This window comes from Balaenoptera physalus, assembly GCF_965194825.1.
Source record: "Balaenoptera physalus genome assembly, chromosome: 6".
In the NCBI taxonomy this organism is placed as follows: domain Eukaryota; kingdom Metazoa; phylum Chordata; class Mammalia; order Artiodactyla; family Balaenopteridae; genus Balaenoptera; species Balaenoptera physalus.
In genome coordinates, this window is record NC_138885.1 from 96,403,656 (window position 1) to 96,427,453 (window position 23,798).

The 23,798-nt window shown below is 39.9% G+C and overlaps 1 protein-coding gene across 11 annotated transcripts in view; it reads right to left on the minus strand.

Annotated features, from left to right (window-relative positions):
• Nucleotides 1-260: 260 nt before the first annotated feature.
• CMKLR2 (chemerin chemokine-like receptor 2) overlaps nt 261-23,798 on the minus strand; it is an 84,244-nt gene continuing 60,706 nt past the window's right edge. For 5 of the 11 annotated variants that reach the window (XM_082467268.1, XM_082467266.1, XM_082467269.1 and 2 more), the window contains 2 exons: nt 21,428-21,489; nt 261-10,231 (listed from right to left, as the gene is read on the minus strand). In XM_082467268.1, the coding sequence (XP_082323394.1) occupies nt 9,136-10,203 (1,068 nt within the window). In that variant the 5' untranslated portion in view covers nt 10,204-10,231; nt 21,428-21,489 and the 3' untranslated portion in view covers nt 261-9,135. Of the gene's footprint in view, nt 10,232-11,089; nt 13,293-21,427; nt 21,527-23,798 lie in introns of those variants that run through there. The other 6 variants (XM_082467262.1, XM_082467265.1, XM_082467263.1 and 3 more) reach the window with 3 other exon arrangements.

The window sequence follows — 23,798 nt, forward strand, 5'->3', positions numbered from 1 at the left end:
GACTTCTAAATAAGAGGATGGTATTTATTTATATTCCTTCCATTTTGAAGGAAGAAATTTAATGGATAGATAATTCATAAATAATATAAATTTGGGTCCGCGTTGTCGTTCGACGTTTAGCCCAAAAAAGGAGGGAACTACCTGTTATAAATACTGTGACTATGCATAGATGTAGAGTAGACTTTATAAACAAATTAACAGAAGTGGACTCAGTACAATAGTGATGTCCTCAGTGTGTGATGATACAACTTTTTTAAAAAAAATTAATTAATTTATTAATTTATTTATTGGCTGCGTTGGGTCTTTGTTGCTGCATGCAGGCTTGCTTTGGTTCCGTTGAGCGGGGGCTACTCTTTCTTGTGGTGCGCGGGTTTCTCGTTGCAGTGGCTTCTCTTGTTGCGGAGCACAGGCTCTAAGCATGCAGGCTTCAGTAGTTGTGGCTCACGGGCTCAGTAACTGTGGCTTGCGGGCTGTAGAGCACAGGCTCAGTAGTTGTGGCGCACGGGTTTAGTTGCTCCGCGGCATGTGGGATCTTCTTGGACCAGGGCTCCAACCTACGTCCCCTGCATTGGCAGGCGGATTCTTAACCACTCCGCCACCAGGGAAGCCCCCAATGATACAACTTTTACCGCAGTATTTCAAGTGTTTATATTTGCCTTGCTTTTTAAAAGAAATTGGGGAGGTAAACTTGACTGAAATTTTTGTAGTAAGAGGTTTTTTTTTCTTTGACCACGTCACATGGCTTGTGGGACCTTAGTTCCCCGACCAGGGATCGAACCCAGGCCCAAAGCAGTGAAAGCACCCAGTCCTAACCACTGGACCACCAGGAAACTCCCAAGAGTTGATTTTAGATAATTAGTCCCATATATATTGGTTCAAGACCTTGCCCTTTGCAAGTGATTACAAAGTTACTTAATATCTGAGCTAGCTTTCCTCGATGAGAATGTTGGGAGTACCTTAAAGAATCATGAGAAATGAGTCAAAAACAGGAAAGTGCTCAGGTCAATCAATACACATAGCAAGTAATGTCATTTGCCAGGTCATGAAACATTTGGAGATAAAGGAATTAAATGCCAGGACTAATTTATAGTTAGTAACCAGTGACTTACAACGGCTGACAAAGTAATTTGTTGTGACCTAGCATCTTCAAGTTAGGGGTTACTTGTGACTAAAAAAAAAAAAATCACATTTAGAAATCCTACCTAAAATTAATGTTAAGTTATGAGTTGTCATGTGCGATTTACTAAAGGACACCTAACCCAGGGGAGGGGAGGATTCCCAGAGTTTGTCGAGGCAGATGTTGTAAATTTAAGGGCTGCTTCCTGTACTGTTGAGGGAGAAGTTGTGTTGAGCATGTGACTTTGAGTAGTAGTGTGTCCTGGGAGGGAGGCTATATGGGTGACTGCTCCCTCGGCTGCGGCTGCGGTTCGTAAGCCTGGCTTGGGTGTGGAGGTGGGACATCTTACCTGGGTTTGTAAGTCTGATTGAGCCTGTTGGGGTGCGGAGACGTCAGTACTAAGGTGGCGCTGCAGGTGAGTGTACTCAGGATGGTGTTGCTGTAGTCAGGTGAGAGTCCAATATTGGAAACCGCTGCATCTTAACAGTTAATTTGGGATGTATCGAACATTTGAGTATATATTTTTTAGAGTAGTAGTTTTCACAAAAGTAGAGCTTGGGAATTGTAGACCTCTAAAAATCTTCATTTTGTAGTCTCTCTGTAGGCCAAGGAGATTGAATGTTTGAGGTCCAGGTTTTCCTAGCAGAACCATAAGATGCTGTTTCCTTCCCTCTCAATCTGATTTTCTTTGTATGTGGCCAACCAACTTGAATGTGGGAAATAGTTTAAATTCTAAAGAAAATGTGTACTCAATTGGACATATATGTACTGATGAATAAAACCACCTTCAACATTTAGTCCAACAGACCCAGTCTGAAATCACTGGGGAAATTTTCAGGTTGTCAGTATCGTGAGAGCCAGCAGAGGGCAGCACTTCATTTTCTGGAGAACAGGAAAGCCCAGGGATTCTAGAAATGCTGTGGAAAAGTAGAGGTGTAGTAGTGAATAGCCAAAAATAATTCACAGTCACTGTAATGAGTAACAGATAGCTTGATTGAGTACCAAATAGCTTGGCCAAAACGTTAAGTATTAAAATTTATTAATGATAAAAAAACCCAATGATTAAAAATGTGGTTAAAAGTTAAAAAATTTAGTCAATACAAACCACAGCTGTCTTGTGAATCTTAATGATGAAGCATGTGACTTTAAGATCTTGACTCCACGGCCTTGAATAAAAAATGTGTTTAATGGTATCTTTTTTTTTTGTATTTATTTATTTTTGGCTGTGTTGGGTCTTCGTTCTGTGCGAGGGCTTTCTCTAGTTGCGGCAAGCAGGTGCCACTCTTCATTGCGGTGCGCGGGCCTCTCACTATCGTGGCCTCTCTTGTTGCGGAGCACAGGCTCCAGACGCGCAGGCTCAGTAATTGTGGCTCACGGGCCTAGTTGCTCCGCGGCGTGTGGGATCTTCCCAGACCAGGGCTCGAACCCGTGTCCCCTGCATTGGCAGGCAGATTCTCAACCACTGCGCCACCAGGGAAGCCCCTAATGGTATCTTTTAATGTCATTTTAAAAGGTAGATAATACATTAACATCATTCAAAATTCTAGAGGTTATACAGTGACGTCTCCCCTGTCCCCCAGGTCTCCCATTCACTTCCATAAAAGCAACCAATGTCACCAGTTTTTTAGGTCTTTCCAGATCTAGTCTAAGCATACGTGTGGGCTAATTGTAGCATATGATACAAACTTCTGCATCTTAAGTTTTGTCCATAGAAATAGACTTGGATATTTTGCAGATTATATCTTGGATATTTTGTATCGGTACATAAAAGATTTCCTCATTTTTTAACAGTTACAGAATCCATTGTCTCATATCTTATTGAACCAGTCTAGTTATTGGATCTTTAGTTTGCTTTCAGTTTTTTGCTATTATGAGCAATGCTCACATATTCATGTGAGCCAGTATACTGAATGAACTGTTTTTGAACCAGTGGGTTCAGAAGGCACAGGTGTACATAAAGAGATTTTTTTTTTTTTCTGTTTCTGGCTTTGGAATAAGAACGCACCTTTTTTTGCATGCTCCATAAGTGATTACATGACCCTGAAACCTTGTTTCTTTTTCACATTCAGCCATCCCTAGTACAAGGACTGGGCAGTGTGGGAATTCAAAACTGATTCATTTAGTGTCACTATGTTAGATGCTATAAAAATACAAAAGGATTAGGAAAATAACCATAAGGGTTATTCAAACCCTTAGGGTGGTTCTTCAAACCACCCTAAGGGTTGTTCAAACATACTTAAAATTGTTAAGAATAAAAGTAATTTTGTGATTAAACAAATACAGTCATCCCTCAGTATCCGAGGGGGGATTGGTTCCAGGAACCACCCCCCAACCCTCAGGTACCAAAATCCTCAGATGCTCAAGTTCCTTATATAAAATGGTGTAGTATTTGCATATAACCTACTAATATCCTCCAGCATTAAATCATCTCTAGACTACTCATAATACCTAATACAATGTAAATGGTATGTAAATAGTTGCCAGCAGGCAACAAATTCAAGTTTTGCTTTTTTGCAACTTCCTGGACTTTTTTCAGATATTTTTGATTCGTGATTGGTTGAATCTGTGGGTGTAGAACCTGCAGATAAGGAAGGCTGACAATAATCCAAAAGTGCAGAGGGTCAGGGAAGGCTAGAATTAAATAAAAGTATTTTTAGAGGAGTTAGGACTTGAGCTGGACAGACCTTAATCAGTAATTCGTTAAAAAAAAAAAAAAAATCCAGGATGGTGTGAAAGGCAGAATGATAAAGGCAAGAATGAGAACAGAGGTTTGGGAGGCAATTAGACCAGTTTGGCTGGATTTTGCAGTGTCAGTTTGGGATTAGATAGGGCCAGGTTGTAGAGGCATCTGAAGTATAGGCTGGCTCATTCTGTGAGGGCAATGGGAAGCCTGGTTTCCAAGCCAGAGAATGACAAAAGCAAAGCAGAGGTGGAGGTGGGAGTGGGTGGGAGGGGTGGAGGGTGGTGAAATAGATGAGAGGAATTAAGAGGGACAAACTTCGGTTATAAAATAAGTCACGGGGATATAATGTACAGCATAGGGAATATAGTCAGTAAAATTGTAATAACTTTGTATGGTGACAAGTGTGATTACCAGACTTAATGCAGTGATCAATTTTAATGTTTATAGATGTCAAACCACTATGTTGTATGCCTGAAACTAATATAATATTGTATGTCAACTATATTTCAGTAAAAAAAAAAGGCAGAGCTCCAATCTGGAGATGATGTGGATAGAATCAGGGAAATAAGAGGACTGTTTTAATAAACAGAAAGGGCTAAATTATGGCATATGTGAAACATTTTATAAATTTAATATATTTACTTTAGAAAGTAATGGAGACTATAGCAGCATTGAAAAATGCTTGATTTTTCATTGACTGTAACTATGAAAAGATAAACTTATGGACAAAGACACAGATACCAAAAGAGTTGCATTAGTGTTTTGGGATGTATGTATAAATTTTTTCCAAACAAATACATTTGGCAATGGCAGTTATTATCCTTAGAACAAAAAAGGAAAAAAAATGCATGCCTCACATACAATAATATGAACCCCATTATAAGCCTGTGAGATAAAGGCAAACACTGTTATCAGCACTTACAGATGAGGAGACAACTCTGAAAGATGATTCCCCAGTTATCCACCTAGTAAGTGAGAGAGGAGGAACTCAAAACCAGGTCTTCATGGGCAGATAATGTATTGGCAATAGAATGGGGAAAGTTCTTCATCCCTGCTTTCAGACAATTTGATTCTGTTTCATGTAACCCTTTCTTCATACCCTCAATTAGGAAAAGTAAGAACATTAAAATCACATAAGTGTAAACCTAAAATGAAAATTGAGACAGATAAACAGATAGTCTCTCAATACATGCCCTGTATAGATGATATTAGTTGCATTTAGAAAATGTCCCAAATGGAAGTCTGGCATTTGGAATGTCATTGGCCTGAATAGCTTTTAGTAAAGTGAAAATTAAAGGAAACTGTCCGTAGACTTCTAAGTACGCATCGCCTAAAGAACTACTGCTCACATGTGAGGATATTGAAGAACTATGAGTTACTATTCAAGCCTGATTCCAACCTGGGAATCTTCTATCCTCATGTTATCCCTATAAAATGGGACTAGTCTCTCTTTTCTGAACACAGCCTGTTTTCCAGCCTCTGAACATTTGCTCTTGCTATGCCACCTACCTGAAATAGCCTTTTTTTCACCTGCACTTGTTATAGTCATTCTTCAAGATGCACTTAAATTACCTCTTTCAAGAAGTCTTTCAGTCTACTTTTTCCTGCCCCTTGCAGCCTCTCAGCCCATATCCTTTCATAGTATTTATAAACTATGTAAATTAAAAAAAATTTTTTTAGAAAACATTTTATTTATTTGGCCACACCTTGCAGCTTGTGGGATCTTAGTTCCCTGACCGGGGATTGAACCCAGGCCCTAGGCAGTGAGAGCACGGAGTCTTAACCACTGGACCACCAGGGAGTTCCCAATAAACTTTATGAATTTTTTAATAAAATTTATAAATTTTGAAGTTCTTTGTGTAAGTTCCCTTATTCTTCCTATGAGATTTTTAAGTTCATTCAAGAGGAAGAGGGGATCTAACATTTACTAGGTAATTACTATGTCAGAAGGTGCCAAGAGTTTCACTGAATAAGTATAATACCAGGTAATATTATATTAATATTAGGTATTTATAGGGCTAAGCACCACTTTTAGTGCTTTACCTGTGTCAGTTCATTTAATTTTCATAATAACCCTATGTGGCGGTTACTACTATTGTGATCCCATTTTGCAGATGGGGGAAACTGAGGTCTAGAAATTTGGATTAATTTCGCCAAGGTTCTAGAGCTAGGATATATTGGAGCCATAATGAAAAGCCAGATATCCTGCCTCTGGAGTCCCTGAAACTTGCCCCCTGTTTCGAAGAGCTTCCTTCCATCGAGAGGGAGCCAGGTTGGGTTTATGCCCCAGTCCCTGGGAGCCCTGAGATTCTTTATTCTCCTGCCAACTAGGCATTGAGCTTCCTTGCTTCCTCCTCAAATTGCCCCAGTGCCCTCCTCTCCTCCAGCCTCTCTGTCCTTTCAGTCACTCATCCTGCTCATTAGGGGTCATTAGACCCCTGGAGAGCCCCACTCTCCAGATTCCAGCTGCCAGGGGAGGAAGCTGGCTGGGGAGTCTCCAATGCTGGGTCCAAGTTTGGGTCCTATGCTACACTTTAGATCAAGCTGAGAATAAAAAAATTAACTCCTGTTTCTGCTGGAAAGTTCCTGCCCTGGTTGCTACTTTCTACTAGTAGATTCCTGTAAGTCACATCCCCACTATCAGCTATTTAAAAAGCCACTAAAACTGGAGTTCTTAGCCTAGGGTACAAGGATCCCCTGAAATTTTATTTAAAAGCATTTTTCTGGGGAAAGGACCCATAACTTTCAATAGATTTTCAAATGAATTCAGAGTATTTATTAATTCTGACTTTTCAAGTTAGTTTTTATTTATTTATTTATTTATTTATTTATTTATTTATTGGCCATGCTGCGAGCCTTGCGGGATCTTAGTTCCCCGACCAGGGATCGAACCCAGGCCCCTGGCACAGAAAGCTCGGAGTCCTAACCACTGGACCACCAGGGAATTCCCTCAAGTTTTCTTTTTCTATTCTAGAGCCAATGATACTTTCCAGGATCTCAAATATTTTCATAGGCCTCTGGAAAGCTCCCAGGCCCTAGATACTGTGCCCGTAGCCCGTAGCGTGGGAAAAACGAACAGCTCTGCACGGGTTCCTAACTCACAAAGCTTAGGAAGCACCGCCCTGAAATGTAATTTCCTGACCACCACCAGCTCTGTAATGTACTTTTGCCCCTGGTTGCTTAATCCCCTTCCTTCCTGCTCCTCAGCCTTCCTCTTTCTCCCCCAGCCTTGAGAGTCAGTGTCTCCCTTTGCCCAAACTAGGGATGAACCTACAGAATTCTCTTCTCTTTCTTGGATCCTCCAGCTTTTCTCCTGATCCTGGGAGCCTATCCATTGAGGGTCGAGGGGGACACTGGAGTGGAATATCGCAAGCCCTGGTGGTGCAGGGGCGGGGTTCAGGGGTGCACAAAGGGCTGGAAACTCACAATGAGCCTTTCTCTCCTTGTCTTCCCTTAACCCATACTGAGTATGGCAGAAGCCAGGAAGCTTGGGAATGACAGAAATTTGGGATATGCTGAGCTATGCCACACATTTTTTTTCTTGGAATAATTTCCAAACAAGATCTGATTGTTGCATGGGGCTAACAGTAAAGAACAGAGCCAATAAATGATCTGATATTAGCATTTCTAAAAGCTATGAGATGAAATAAAAAAGGATACCGATTCAAGGAATAACATAGCTCCCCTCACGACTTTCAAAATAAAACCGAGAAATTATAGAAAATTACATGTTTTAAAAATTGCAGTAAATAGAAGAGTTTGTATTCATAAAAGACAGGGTACAAGCAGAGACGTGGAAAAGGAGCAGGATCTTTAGGAAACCCCAGTGGCAAGGACATAGATTTCCAATGTTTCTTCACCTGCACGCTGGAGGCCATCTCTTTCCTCTGAACAGTCTACACTTGTCTTGGCTCTTTTATGGCACTTACTACTCTCTACCTTGTTTTAGGATTGTTTTTATGCAAGTTTAATCTCACCCCCTAGAAGTACCTTATGCATCTTGGCATCCCTCACAGTATCTGTCTACCATGGTTCTGTATAACTTATTCATCTATTTGCTAAAGGCATAAATGAATAGAAGTCAAAATACTATTAGCCTTAAATGCAACAGATTTGCACCATGAAGAGGTCACTGACTTAAAGGTATACTTTATTGGTCTTATAAATATAGGAATAGAAGGTAGAAATATATCAATATGTCATACATACTTTATTTTCCTGAAATCATTCTGATACTGAGCTGGCCTATCTACTATCTGGATGTCAGTGTTTCATGTTTATAGCAATCTTATACTTATTTGCATACATACATACTCAGAATTTTGCAAAAACATTAATGTTTATAATGATATCGTGGGGGATTAAAGATGGGCATATATCCCCATTGAGAGGTAGGCTGTATGTCCCCTCCCTTTGAATCTGAGCTGGCCAGTGACTGCTTTGGTCAGTAGAGTACAGTGGAAGTGATACTGTGCCAGTGTCTGGCATAGCCTTTAAGAGGAGTAGAAATTTCTACCCTGGTCTCTTAGAGCCCTACATTGCTATAGAAGTCTGGCTAACCCTGAGGTGCCATGCTGGAATACCCGTGTGAAGAAAGGAGAGGAGAAGATAGAGGAGAAGAGGGGAGGAGGGAAGGGGAGGAGAGAGAGGGGAAGGAGAAGGAAGGGAAGGGGATGGGGAGAAGGGAAGAGAGCTGCTCAGCCAGTCGGGTCATCCTGGTCCAGCTGAGGCTCCGGATATTGCGAAGCAGAGAGGCGAATCTCCCTTCTGTGCCTTGTTTAAATTGCTGATCCTCAGAATTGTGAGATATAATAATAATAATAATAATAATAATAAATTGTTATTTTAAGCAACTAGATTTTGGGACAGTTTTAACCTACTATAACCAACTGTTACTTTAATTCATAAATGCAATATACAGATTACATGAAATAAAGAAATCAAGTACATATGTTGTATTTTAAGACTAGGTCTAATAGGTTACTTGTGCAAAATTAAAGTGAGCTTAAGCACACATAGTTTTATATTTTTGAAATTAGTTATATATTTAATATTAAGATTTAGAACTTTAAAAAAGTCATTAAAATGGAAAAAATAGTGTTAATTAATCCATTACAGTATAATTAGCAAGAATAACACAGATAATTTAAGTTGCTGAAAAAAACCCGAAGATCCTTCTTATGTTTTATATCAATAGAAAAATATGATGCCAATAAAATGACCGAAAACAATAAAAAGATACAGTCAGCTCTATGTCTTGGGCCCAGACAATCCGAGAGCATCTGTCAGGGGACCCACACGAAAGCCATATACTGATTTGTGGAAGAGTAAGAATTCACTGGGCTGTTTCCAGGAGACACAGACTCTTGGTTTCAGAGTTCCTGAGCTGTTCGCTCACTGTGCCAGAACAACTCACTTCCCACAGCGTATATTTTAGTATCTCAGCAACTGAGGCCCGAAAGCGTGCTTGGAACTTCTTACTAATTAGGACATAAAGGATGGGGTTCAAGCAACTATTGAGGAATGCCAAGCCAGTGGAGAGGGGTATTCCGGCCTGCAGCACCTGGTGGAAATAGCTATTGTGGTGAATCGTGAGCTCCCAAATGCTAAACAGGTGATAAGGAGTCCAGCAAATCAAAAAGGCAATGACCACAGCCAGGATGGTCCAGAAGTGCTTACTGGAGATCAGGATGCTTCGCTTCTTCACCTTGAAGATGAGGCACAAGTAGCAAATGCTCATTGTTAGAAGAGGGAAGAGGTACCCAACAATAACTTTCACCCAGGTCAGAATATGATGCCTCATCAACGTGAGGTCAGGATCATGCTCGTGGAAGTTGTTATAGCAAAGAGTGTGGTTATTGAACTCCAGAGTGTCCCGGAAAAACAGGGCTGGACCACCCATTAGTGAAGCCAAAAGCCAAACAACTATAATAACAATCAGAGAGTTCCTTAGGGTCCGGTACCGATGAGATAAGACAGGGTGGATCAAGTAGATATAGCGGTCCAGGCTTATCACCGTCAGGAAGAAAACACTGGCAAACATGTTCAACTGGGCAATGAAGGAATTGGCCTTGCACAACCAGATGCCAAAGGGCCAGTGGAAATTCATGGCCACATAGGAGATGTACAGGGGCAGGAAGAGAAGAAAAATGAAATCTGCAATGGCTAGATTGAGGAACCAGAGAGTGGTGACTGTTTTCTTCCACTTGAATCCCGTAAACCAAATGACAAGGGCATTTCCTGGAATGCCCAGAACAAATGCCAAACAGTATAACACGAGGGAGACCCAGTGAACGACTCCTAGGTGTGCTTTCTCCTCCAAATCAGTCTCTGGGGAGTAATATTCCAGGGCATAGGAGTAGTTCTCAAAGTCTTCAAATAATGTTTCCTCTAGATCTTCCATGACCTTGCTAAATGCAGAATGAAGAAATCTATGGAAGCAAATTTAAAAAGAAAGAAAACAATTTTTAAAAGAACAAATGTTTAGTGAATGATACAGAACGTAAGGATAAAAATATTTTATCTTAATAGACACTAATAACAATTTAGGACCAAAAGGGGAACGTAACCACAGAAGTAGAGATTTTTTAAACAAGAGGAAGCTATGAAAGAAATACTTATTTGAAATATTTGGCAAAATGTTTCCTAGAAAAAAATGTACTCTTCCAAAATGGACACAAGCAGAAACAAAACCTGAATAGACTTACAACCATTAAAGAAATATCATAGTTAAAAAAATGTTTTTCATCTTATGAACTAGAAATAGTATATTTCTTGGTAGGACTTGTGATTAACACTCCAGGTGTCTAAGTCTCAGTGGACCTAAGTTTTGCTATAATTATTCTCAAAGCTGTGAGAGTTTATTTTTGTAAAGTATTCAGTAAGTGCTAAATTATTTTCATTTATTTATTTTTGGCTGTGTTGGGTCTTCGTTTCTGTGCGAGGGCTTTCTCTAGTTGTGGCAAGCGGGTGCCACTCTTCATCGCGGTGCGCGGGCCTCTCACTGTCGAGGCCTCTCTTGTTGCGGAGCACAGGCTCCAGACGCGCAGGCTCAGTAATTGTGGCTCACGGGCCCAGTTGCTCCGCGGCATGTGGGATCTTCCCAGACCAGGGCTCGAACCCGTGTCCCCTGCATTGCAGGCAGATTCTCAACCACTGCGCCACCAGGGAAGCCCAGTAAGTGCTAAATTAAAATGATTGACTCTATAGGTACAATTCCTATGTTCATAATGCTTGTAGGGCTGACTAGAGAGACTCTAACATTCAACAAATATTTATTAAGTTCTTACCAGGCATTATTATTTTATGGAAGATGCAAAAGAAAACAGATGAATACTTATGTGGTGATGACTTCAAAATCCTTATTTGTACCCTGACTTCTTAAGATCTAGACAGAGTTCCAATTGCTTCTTTGGCTTATCCACCTGGATGTCATGGGCAAGCACTGGAGATTTTGACCCACTGTTTTGCACCCATGGATGTTTTGATTCTAGGTTTATACATTCAAATATGTTCATCAGAATTATATCAATATGGAAGGCTTTTCAACTACAAGATATATTTTGGAATGAACTTGACTATGACCACTTAATTTCTATATTAATTTCCTATAGAGTGCAGTTAAGCTTTATTTAAATTTTTTATTTTCCTGAAATTTCTTTGTTTTGAATTAATTCAAAGTAATTCTTTTCTACATTACAACAAAGATTTGATTTATTAATCAGTTTTGTTTATTTCTATTTTTTTAACATCTTTATTGGAGTATAATTGCTTTACAATTGTGTTAGTTTCTGCTGTATAACAAAGTGAATCAGCTATATGTATACATATATCCCCATATCTCCTCCCTCTTTCGTCTCCCTCCCACCTTCCCTATCTCACCCCTATTTTGTTTATTTTTATCCATACCAAATGTTATCTATTATAATTTCATGCAAAGTATGTTTTCTTTTGTGGCCTTTTTTTTTTTTTCCCTGCTATCAAATCCAGTTTCCTGCGTTAAGAAAACTTGAATGTCAATTTTTCAACCAAAAAAGTTTACTGGGTGTAAATATAGCTTCATCAATTTATTTTGTGTTATTTCTATCTGTAGTATTCAAAATCAAGTAGAAAGAAGACTAATAGTTATATTCATTTCATGGAGCTATAGTCATTAATGGGGTAAATATGTACAATTTGAGATTATAATAGGGTTAGAACAAAGAGGTCAAAACATCTTGTGTTGCTCACAGCCAACTCAAACTCCATTTGACTAACACTAAATTCATCATCCTACCTAAAATCATTTGAGGAATCTAGCAGAGCATAGTTAAAAACAAAAGCGCTTCATTAGCATTCTCCCAACCCCAGACCCAGCTAACTTCTCTTTATTTTTCAATATTCAGCTCAAATGCCACCTTTTCTTGGAAACATTTTCTGACATTACCTTCCCCCAGATAATTATAATACATAATAACAACTATTATTACACACAACAGTCAATGCTATTGGGAATTTACTAGATGCCAGGCATGTATGATCTAATTTGACCCTTGAAAGAATCATATAAAGTGGATAAGTACTATTATTATTTCCATTTCCAAGAAAAAATACTGAAGCTTCAAGAAACTTAGTGACTTTCCCAGTTTCTCGCAACCTATAATTAGAGAGTCAAGATCTAAATTCAAATCTGTTGAACCCAGATCCTGGGCTCTTAACCACTACGACGTTCCCCTCTTCTGCCATACTTCTCTTATTGTACTTAATACACTATACTGTCATTGATTTCTCTTTAATTCCTGCCCTACCAAACTGTGAACTCCTTGTGAATGACTGTCATCTCTGTAACCCACAGTGCCTAGTACAGGTCTTAACGTATCACAGGTGCTCAACATATGCTCAGTAAATAATTGGCTCTGCTATAAAACCTGTTCAGAACCAAATGTAATTTTAAAGCCTCAGGTGAGAGTTTGTGAGTTCACCCCTAAGTCACTCTCATTGCCAGAATCTCTCTGGCCTTGACCCACAGTTCTATCCTCAAGATCTAGACTTGTTCCTTGTTACTGAGTCCTTTCCTTCATGTGTCCAAGACTGGCTTCTTTCTTGCTACCGTTTTCTTTCAGGTCTGGGACCTTACTCTGCCCTCTTCACTCCTTCTGGTAGCTGAACCCCCTCCACGTCAAATCCTTTCCTGCCTAACCTCCAACTCCCTGTCTTGGTTTTCTGCCTGTATACTAAGACACCCTTACCTTCCTGGTGCCTATGACCTATTCTTTTAGGCTATGAGCAATTCTGAAGTCAAATGGCCCTAAATCACCTTACAAAACCCTAAGCAGTGAGTAGATGGAACTTGATTCCCCAAACATAGAAAAGCCAGTGGAGGACTTCTAATTACACAAAACCACTGTCCTCAGCAAGTCAGGAGCTTACAAAGTCATTGCTGACTGTGCTGGGCCAGAGTGGTTGCTGGGCCTGCTGAAGGATACCAACCACCCCTCATCCCATTTCTCTTGGGGAAGGGGGAGGTACCTTGAGGATGAGTGATTTTTCCAAACAGAATCCCTTCAAACAGAAACCCTTGTTCCAGAGAAATTCCTAATCTTCCAGAAAGCAGATGAGTAGGTTAGATGCAATGACCAGTTCAGGCTTGGAGAAAGATCTTCAAGAGGAGCTGAATACTGTGTGGAGAAAAGGGAACCCTCTTGCACTGTTGGTGGGAATGTAAACTGATACAGTCACTATGGAGAAGAGTAAGGAGGTGCCTTAAAAAACTAAAAATAGAACTACCATACGACACAGCAACCCCACTACTGGCCATATACCCAGAGAAAACCACAGTTCAAAAAGACACATGCACCCCAATGTTCATTGCAGCACTATTTACAATAGCCAGGTCATGGAAGCAAACTAAATGCCCATTGACAGAAGAATGTATAAAGAAGATGTGGTGCATATATACAATGGAATATTACTCAGCCATAAAAAGGAACAAAGTTGGGTCATTTGTAGAGACATGGATGGACTTAGAGACTGTCATACAGAGTGAAGTAAGTCAGAAAGAGAAAAACAAATATTGTGTATTAATACATATATGTGGAATCTAGAAAAATGGTACAGATGAACTGGTTTGCAGGGCAGAAATAGAGACACAGAAGTAGAGAACAAGCATATGAACACCAAGGGGGGAAAGCAGCGGGTGGTGGGGGTGGTGGTGGGATGAATTGGGAGATTGGGATTGACATGTATACACTGATGTGTATAAAATGTATAACTAATAAGAACCTGCTGTATAAAAAAAAATTTTTAATTAAAAAAAATTGTAATAAATGCAGCTTTTTACAGCATTATACAAAAAAAAAAAAAAAAAAAAAAAGAGCTGAATACTGCCCAGCTGAATCCTTCACAACAAATACAAGCTAGGAATTCCCCTCAGACTTGAGTAGATGTTTTTGTGTGCTGGTGATGATGAGAGGGAGGGGTGGGATGGAGAAAAGTGAGAAGTAAGGCAGAATTCAGCAACTATCCTACCAAGTCCTTGGCTAGACACAGTTAACCCTTGAAGGCGTATTCTTGCTTAATTATTGTACCTTGTTTGTGTATTGCTTTATAGTTTATAGGCACCTCCAGATAGAATTTCCAAACCTTACTTAGACCTACCCAAGTATCTAGAGACTAACTAACTGTATTAGTTTCCCAGGGCTACTGTAACAAAGTACTCTAAACTGGATAGCTTAAAATAACAAAGTTATTGCTTCAAAGTCTGGAGAAAACTGAAATCAAGGTGTAGGCAGGGTTGTTTCCTTCTGAGGGCTATCAGTGAGAATCTGTTCCATGCTTCTTGTCTAGATTCCAGTGGTTTGTTGGCAAACTTTGGCAGTTCTTGGCTTGTACATGCAACAAGATGTTTTGACCTCTTCGTTCTATGCCAGAGTCTCGGGCCTTCCCCTACCCTCCTTCTCTTCTTCTCATTGGCTGAATGCGGATGCAGTGATGAGCCATCATGTACCAGGTGGATAAGGAAAACATGATTGTTCACAAGATAGAAGCTTGGGTCCCTGGATGACCTCATGGAGCAGAGCTGCCCTACTTCTCTGAACCACCTCCTTCTGGATTACTAAGTGAGAAAATATTTCCCCCACTATTCTTTTATAGCAGCTGAACCTGTATCCTAACTAATATAGCTTCTCTAGGCCTTGACTTTAAGAACTGTGGTGGAGACTTGGCAGTGCTCACCTCCTTTGAAAGATGTTGTAAGAAACCCTTGAGGTGGGAACTATTCCTAACAATTGTCATGGCTTCCGGAAGAAAGAGAGGGGAGCTTCCCTTAGGGAGGGCAGAAAGAGGAAAAAGCTGGCTTTGTAAGGAGGATCTCTTTTACCCCACCAATGGTCAGGGAGCCATTTAACGAACATCCTTTTTAGCCATCAAAAGAGAATGTGAGAGAGTTTTTGCAATTGATTCAATTGATTACCGTGGGCTGGTAAGACTCCTGCTTTGTAAGGAAATGAGGGGCAGATCTAGAGTTGTAATAGACCTGTGTTATTTGGGCAGAGTTAAACAACCTCTGCCCTTTATTTCATAATTTAAATGTCCCAAGGGCAGGTAACTTTAATGGATGCAACAGTCCAAGTTGGGGAGACAATGGTATTTGGGTAAACCAAAGAGCAGTGGACTTGCTTTCAGTGGAGAGCAGCTACTCAGTTCCAGCCAAGTGCTTCCATGTGGGAAATGAGGGCTTAGTGTTGCCAGAGTTTTTGACAAATGGCTGAATATCTATATTTTTAATGTGAAAAGTTTCCAACTCCTAAACTACTGTTTTAAAACAAAATAGTTGTGGGCTGCATTCAGCCCAGCTATAAACTTGTGACCTCTGGGGAAGGCAAACTCTTTCAAGACTCTGAGCTCTTCAAAAGTATAGGAGGAGGGCTTCCCTGGTGGCGCAGTGGTTGAGAATCTGCCTGCCAATGCAGGGGACACGGGTTCGAGCCCTGGTCTGGGAAGATCCCACATGCCGCGGAGCAACTAGGCCCGTGAGCCACAATTACTGAGCCTGCGCGTCTGGAGCCCCTGCTCCGCAACAAGAGAGGCCACGATAGTGAGAGGCCCGCGTACCGCGATGAAGAGTGGCCCCCGCTTGCCGCAACTAGAGAAAGCCCTCGCACAGAAACGAAGACCCAACACAGCCATAAATAAATAAATAAATATTAAAAAAAAAAAAAAAAGTATAGGAGGAGGCTATACATTAAATAAGACAGGAACAAAAGGACAAACGTATGATTGTTCTTGTATGCATAACTATTCAGGTTCATAGAGACAAAAACTAGAATGGTTGTTGCCGGGGACTAGGGGAAGAATGGAAATGGGGATTTATTGTTTAATGGGTACAGAGTTTCAGTTGGAGAAGGTGAAAAAGTTCTGGAGATGGATAATGGTGATGGTTGTACAACGATGTGAACGTATTTAATGCTACAGAAGTGTACACTTAAAATGGTTAAAATGGTAAGTTTTATGTTACATATATTTTCCCACAATAAAAAAAGAACAGAAAAAAAGAAGAAATTCAGAGAAGGCTTTCTGGAAGAAGTGATCTCTGTCTTGTCTTATAATTAAAGAATTGAATAAATAACACACACATATATTAGTTTTTATCTTCTGTGTATAAACATAGTAAATGTTCATTGTAGAAAAGTTAGAAAAGTATAAAGTATAAAAGGAGAAAATAAAAATCGACTTCCATAATCTCAAAAAACAAATAAATAAATAAAAAATAAAAATAAAATGGAAATAGAAACTCTGAGTTGGCCTCTGAGAATGACTTGCCGCTTTGTCCCAGCAAGGCAACCATAAGATTTAATGCTACTCGGGGCCTATCCATAGATCCTCATTTTAACCTTCTCCAAATTGATATAAGAGATTGACTATAAGAGTTGAGACAACTCTTTTTTTCTCCAGGAAAAAAGATGCTATGTACAAGTTCCTAACTTTACTGGGTTTCTGTTAGTTACTAAGGAGGACCATGATAAGAAAGGCAAAGAAATGGATCATAACCTAGAACCAGAGCTATTCCTTGGAGCTGTAACAAAGCTGGTTCTCAAGAGGAATGGTGAGGAAACTCCCTGATAAGTGACCCTCATCCTGTTTTCTGCCACCTCTCATTAGATCCCTATGTCCCCACCTCATCATTGCTCTGAGTCCCACAACTTGGGCCTTTCAACTCCTACCTGTAAGCTCTGCTCTGCCCCAAACTTGAACTCAAATATGTTCCTTGTTCAAAGTGTAACTTGGCAGTCATCCTGATCCAGTTCTCTTTCTACTTCTTTCTCTGATTTGGGTAACTGGGTTATTGCCTTGTTCCTATTGCTTGCTCCCAGGTTCCAGTTTTGGATTGCTATACCTTAGGTCCTCTGGAGAACACTGACCTCTGTTACCACATTTCCGTGACTCTGCTCCTTTGCTCTCTGGGAGGATCCACGCTTCTCTCCTACATTGGTTAGACTACTCACTTACCACCCCAGGAGGCATTGCTCTTGACACTAATTCTCATCCCTTATTACCACCACCATCTGTACCAGCGGTACTCAACCAGGGACAATTTTGCCTCTCAGGGGATATTTGACAATGTCTAGAGACATGGTTGATTGTCACAACATGGGATGGAGGATGAGGGGGGAAATGCTACTGGTATCTAGTGAGTAGAGGCCAGGGATGCTGATTAGCACCCTGTAATAGACAGCTCCCCACAACAAAGAATTATCTTGCCCCAAAAGTCAAGGATGCCAAAGTTAAGAAACCCTGATCTACACACACTGAGCTCAGTCTGAACTCCTTTCTTCTATCTCTTGCTGCTGAATCTGCTCTTTTCCTGTGGGCACCTTCATCTTGGAGTCCTGGCTTGGCCTGGTCTGCTCTATCCCACCACCAACCAACTGTGTTTTATAGAGGTTGTAAACTGTTAGTCTGTGTGTTGGTCTGTGTGTCTGTGGTTGAAAAAGTGTTAAAGATGTTTGGTGTAGATGCTAATATTAAACATTAATAGACTTCACAAGAATATTGCAATTTTTAGCTTCTTTTGATAATTTGTATCATCTGGTAATAATGGGCCTGTATTTTCTGGTAATAATGGGCCTGTATTTTCTGTACCAGCATTTGCATTCCTCTCCAGACAAGGTATGTACTCTGACTTGCCATAGTCACCACCACTTCCAAATCACTCATTTATGACACTTTCCAGGATGCTGTCAGTACTTGAATTTGAAGTCTTTGCTAACACTATGCCTTGTATATAGTAAGAAATAAAATTATTGGGCTTCCCTGGTGGCACAGTGGTTAAGAATCCACCTGCCAATGCAGGGGATGCGGGTTCAAGCCCTGGTCCGGGAAGATCCCACATGCTGCGGAGCAACTAAGCCCATGCGCCACAACTACTGAGCCCGTGCTCTAGAGCCCACAAGCCACAACTACTGAAGCCTGCATGCCTAGAGCCTGTGCTCCGCAACAAGAGAAGCCACTGCAATGAGAGGCCTGCGCACTGCAAAGAAGAGTAGCCCCCGCTCGCCGCAACTAGAGAAAGCCCCCGTGCAGCAACGAAGACCCAACGCAGCCAAAAATAAATAAAATAAATAAATTTATTTAAAAAAAGAAATAAAATTATTGAAAAAAATAAAGCTATACACATATGAGGGTGCAAATGAAGTGTGTGATAATGCAATCTCAAAATAATATCTGCAATCTCAAAGTAAAAATATGGTCTGCAAAGAAAGGTTACTGCCTTGGGCATTTCTGCCAACTTAAATTTAAGGACCTACATTTAAGAACATGTATTTTTAAACTTTTAAAAACTGATATTCTGCTGTATCATCCATCATGATGTGTTATACTGATCTGTTTATTCTTAATGAGATAAGAGAGAAAGAGCAAAAAGAGGTACAGAAAGAAAATATGGGGAAATTTGCCCTCAGTTTCACAATGTGGCTATATATATACATACACAGGTACATATATGCATATATGTACATATATATATATATACACTACTTTTTTTCATATTTTATTTTATTTTTTAATTTTTTTTATACAGCAGGTTCTTATTAGTTATCCATTTTATACATATTAGTGTATATATGTCAATCCCAATCTCCCAGAGACTCAGAGGTGAAACTAGAGGGATATCTGGGCAATAGAAAAAAGGCTTGCTAGGCAGTAGCCAGAAATGAAGATGGGTAGCAGGCAGACTTAGGTCTTTAAATCCAGGTTTAAAGGAAACTGCCATTTATTAAACAGGAAGAGTCAAACTGTCTTGGCTGGCAGTGACTTTCCATTGAGATGTCATATATTTTTCTCAGTTTAGAAGAGCACAATAACAATGCCAGCATGAGGCTTTAGACTTGACTGAAAAGAGGAAATAGCTACTGTATTTGTCTTAAACCATATGTGTTGCTGAAAGGCAAATAAATAATTCTCACTGAAATAAAGACTAATAAAGATCTATATGATCTTAAATCTTTAGAGTAGCCACTGAAGTGAGTGCCAGGCTGCATTGTGGACATGAATATAAACAGGTCCACCCAAGTCCATTAGAAATGTGTGAAAAATGCTTGGTGTGGAGCAAAGTTCAGAGAAGCATCCCTTAAGTTTGTGGTTTGGTTGCCAAAGAATGTGAAGAGGCGTATTTACTACAGGGATTCAGCTGCTGTGAGGAACCAAGTTATCACATTCCTGGGTTACATTTACTTCGATACTCAAGTGACTAATGTCTAGTTCTGGAGCACAGAACTGTTTATTGAATTAAACAAACTGGTTTCTTATCTATGCAGATTTAATAGATGGTAAAGCTGAAACTCTTTTCTGAATAAATAGATTTCACTACAAAGAGTTCTGGCAGAAAGAATAGTGATAAATAGTCTATAAAATCCAGATGATTTGGGGAAAGGACGTCTGGTAGAAATGTGTATCATTAAACTTTTAAATGTGGTTTTAAATGAGGCTTGGCTGTAGAGGGAAACATTTTGTTTATCCACCTTGACAAAACACAAAGATTCTTTCTGGCAGAGCATTTGGTGAATGCAGAGGGGTTCAATTTAGTTCCATGTCGTTGAGTTAGATGGGTTTTCATGGACCATTGCAGAAATGTATACCTAACAGAACCTTAAGAAAATTTAGGCTCTAATCTGCTTTGATCAGAGAGAAGGATTTGATGTTGCTGACAGTTGTCTACGTGGATTGCCTTTGTAGAGTTCCCCATACACCCTGATAAAAAAGAACTCAAGAATGTATCTCCTGCGAAATGCATCTTCCGTGAAAAGAACAGGGGCGCTTGAGGGAAACTGTAGTCTGCTTCTGATTGAATGACAGGAATGAGTAGAAAGAATCAATGGACATGAGAGAGAAACTCTTTGGTGAAAACCACAGATCCATTACCCGGCAAACATACATGGTCAGCAAACTTTATTTTTCAAGAGCCGTCTAGTTAGGGAAGAGAGATTTTGTTGAAAAGCGTGTGTGTGTGTGTGTGTGTGTGTGTGTGTGTGTGTGTGTGTGAGTGTGTGAGTGTGTGAGGGTGGGGGGAGTTATTTGAGGTCATTGCTCAATATTTTCCACTAACTATCAAATATAAACTGTATACCACACCCCAGTTTGTGCTCAAGATGTTTGGCACCAGCAGAATATTTTGCTGCCCTTTGGAAAAACGATCTCTGCTTGGAAGGTGTTGGGGCACAGTAGTATTTTATAAAGATTCCCTATTTATTCACCCAAGAGAAACCAGGGAGTTTTAAATGGAAATTGAAGGTTGAGTGTGATAGTGATGGTTCCTGGGGTTGGGAGGTGGTAGAAAGGTAATTGTTGGATTGCACCTTTCTACCCCAAGGCCTGGCATAGCCTAACCTTGACTAAGAGAAGCATCTTGCCTATCTGTAGCTCCCATGTCATTTATTGCTTAATGCCATAGTTTAAGACAAATGACAATATTCTTTGGCATATTAGGATAAATGTAAGTGTTTTGGTTTGGCTGGAGAAGACACAACAAAAAAAGGGAGTGTTTTGGTAATGAAGGCCTTTGAAGGTCATACTTAAGCATTTGGGTTTTATTCCATTGTCAGCTGGGAGCAAATAAAAATGTTTGTAGCAGGGAGTGGCATCGCTGAATTTTTGTTTTTGTAAAGATCATCTGGTAGCAGTTTGGGAGATATTGCCACAATTGAAGTCAAAGATGGAAGGGCCTTAGGCAGTGAGAGTTAGAATGGAGATGAGGGAGACTTGTTTGAAAGACATTCATTTTGGAGATTAATAGAAGCTTTCAGGAAGCTTAGCTAAGCTAGGATAACCTTCACAATAACCTTTTTTATTGAGTTGTCATTGAAAATCAACCCTGGATAGAAAAACTATAGCTAATTTCAGGCATACAAATGTTTTATTCCATTTTAAAGGCAATGGGGTGGGGGAAGAGAAAATTTTTTCTTTATGAAAAAAATACAAAAAAAAAAATACAATTGAATCAAGTGCACAGGAAATGATACCTATTTTCACTCTGCTGGGATCAAGCTCTTTTCATAAAAGGCACTTGCAGGCTGATTTTCATGTCCTACCCTCAGGCTTCACTAGGACAGTTTAAGAGAACACAGCACTTATTTGAAAGGTCAACGCCTACTTACATAACAGTTGATTTAATGCTCCACCCAGAAGGTTGTGTCCGATTTGTACAATCTGTATGGCTCTGTTGATTGTGGGGAGGAAAACAGAGTGAATGATTAACCTTGGGTCAGGGAGAAACTTTCAGGCTTAATTCCTTTGCAAGACTTTAAGATAATGAACACATGGGTACAATTTAAATATCAGGCCATAAAGTGGTCTATCGCCTCTGGAATCAGAATGCCTGCCTTCAAATCCCAGTCTATTTCTTCCTGGCTGTGGAATCTTAGACAAATCACCTACTACCTTGAAGCCTCAGTTTCCTCATTTGTAAAATGAGAGTGGTAATAGTTCTAACTCATAGGGTTGCTATGATGATCACAAAAGGAAATCCTCAGAAAGTGGCTAGCTCAGTGCCTGGCACAGAAAGCATGCTCAATAATTATAGCTATTGATTACTACCAGTTTAAGACTAAAAGCAGTACACAATGGAGGGGGGTAGAGGGAAGGTAGAAAGATAACAGGATTTCTTTTTATCACTTCAGGAGAAAAATGAGAAGATTTAAGTACAGATTTTAAAACTTGTTTTGTGTGTTTTATATTTTGAAAAATATTGATCTGTATTGAGATCACACCTTGTTAGATGCCTGCCTTCTGAAGGCAGTTGGCGGACCCCTATGTCAAGCCCCCAAAGGCCACTATTATCCCCATATCTGACCAAAAGTGGTGAGAAAATAGACACTGTAAAGCATTATATTTCTCTTACTTTTTAACAAAGCTATTTCCATCTTTTGTTAAAGGTCTAGGTCTTTACCTCACTTTTCTCCAAATTTTATCTAAAGTCTGGGAAAGAATCACCACCATTAGCAATGTAATGTTTCAAAGCCTTGGTCAGAGCAGAAATCCCTAAATTTCCTTAAAAAGTGATTTCTATGTATGCAAATAATTTTTTAGCAAGAAGAAGTAGGCACTTGATTTGGAAACCTTGATGCCATAGGACTTCTGTAACTATTTTTGTAGGGCATATGACTAGATAGCTACTGGAGATCTGAAATGTTCAATTTATGTCGTGGATATTTTCATCTACATAAGCAGTCAAAACTAGAGCTTTAATCCTTTTTAGGGTCTTCTGGGCAATGTTATGTCTACTGAAGAACTGATCTTGGAAGCAGCAGCCACAACAGAATACCTACCAGATTATTAAACTGCTCAAAAATAGATACCACCCATGGTTTAGACAGTAAAAAAAGGTTGTACGTTAAAATCGTTAACCATGACCTGAAATCTCTGCAGACAAAGATATGCTTCAGAAAACTCAGGGACACCTAGTGGAAGTTTGTGCTGCTACTGTAATATACCTCTGTTTTCTGTTTCATCATTACTTGGCACTAAAGATGTTTTGGTCTTAATCACATATTGTCAATAACATTGACAGAAATCTAGGAAGAATACCCAGTTTAGGATAGAAACTGAATTAGCAGCTATTATATGCTTATTTCAATTTGTATCAATATATTTCCTTTCTAAAAAAAAAGAAGGAGGAACACTCAAGTAATTTGCAAAATGTATTGAAGTTGCAGCCACTTCACGAAACTATTCATCATCCAGAGAGGTAGTTAGTGAACTTGGTAAAGCGGGTGGAAGGGAAACTTGTTTTGGTAGCAACGGTAATGTTTTTTCAAGACAGAAGCAAAAACGTCGGGGGAGGTGGGAGGGGCAACAATTCTAGAACTTCCTCCCATTCATACAAGATTACGCCTGAAAATATTTCTGCCTTTTTTTCACTTAGAAGGAGATATAGGAGGGAGTATAGGATCAAATGTAGTAGTGGAAGATAAAATAAAGCACCAGTTGAAAGATTTGCCCATTGACAGTAAACAAACCGTTGAGTTCCAGAATCATTATTGCGATGGTTTAGAGACATCCTTCATGAACACTTTTATTTTATTTATTTATTTTTTAAATTATTTATTTATTATTTATTTATTATTTTAATTTTTGGCTGTGTTGGGGCTTCGTTTCTGTGTGAGAGCTTTCTCCAGTTGCGGCGAGTGGGGGCCACTCTTCATCGCGGTGCGCGGGCCTCTCACTATCGCGGCCTCTCTTGTTGAGGAGCAGAGGCTCCAGACGCTCAGGCTCAGTAGTTGTGGCTCACGGGCCCAGTTGCTCCGCGGCATGTGGGATCTTCCCAGACCAGGGCTCGAACCCGTGTCCCCTGCATTGGCAGGCAGATTCTCAACCACTGCGCCACCAGGGAAGCCCCCATGAACACTTTTAATTATTTGACAGTAGTGAAAGTAAAGCTAGCAGGCTCAGCATTCCACTTTATCATGGTCAATCTATATTAGGTGTAGTTTGTTGAGGTCTGCAAAAACAGATGTTGAGGAGACCATT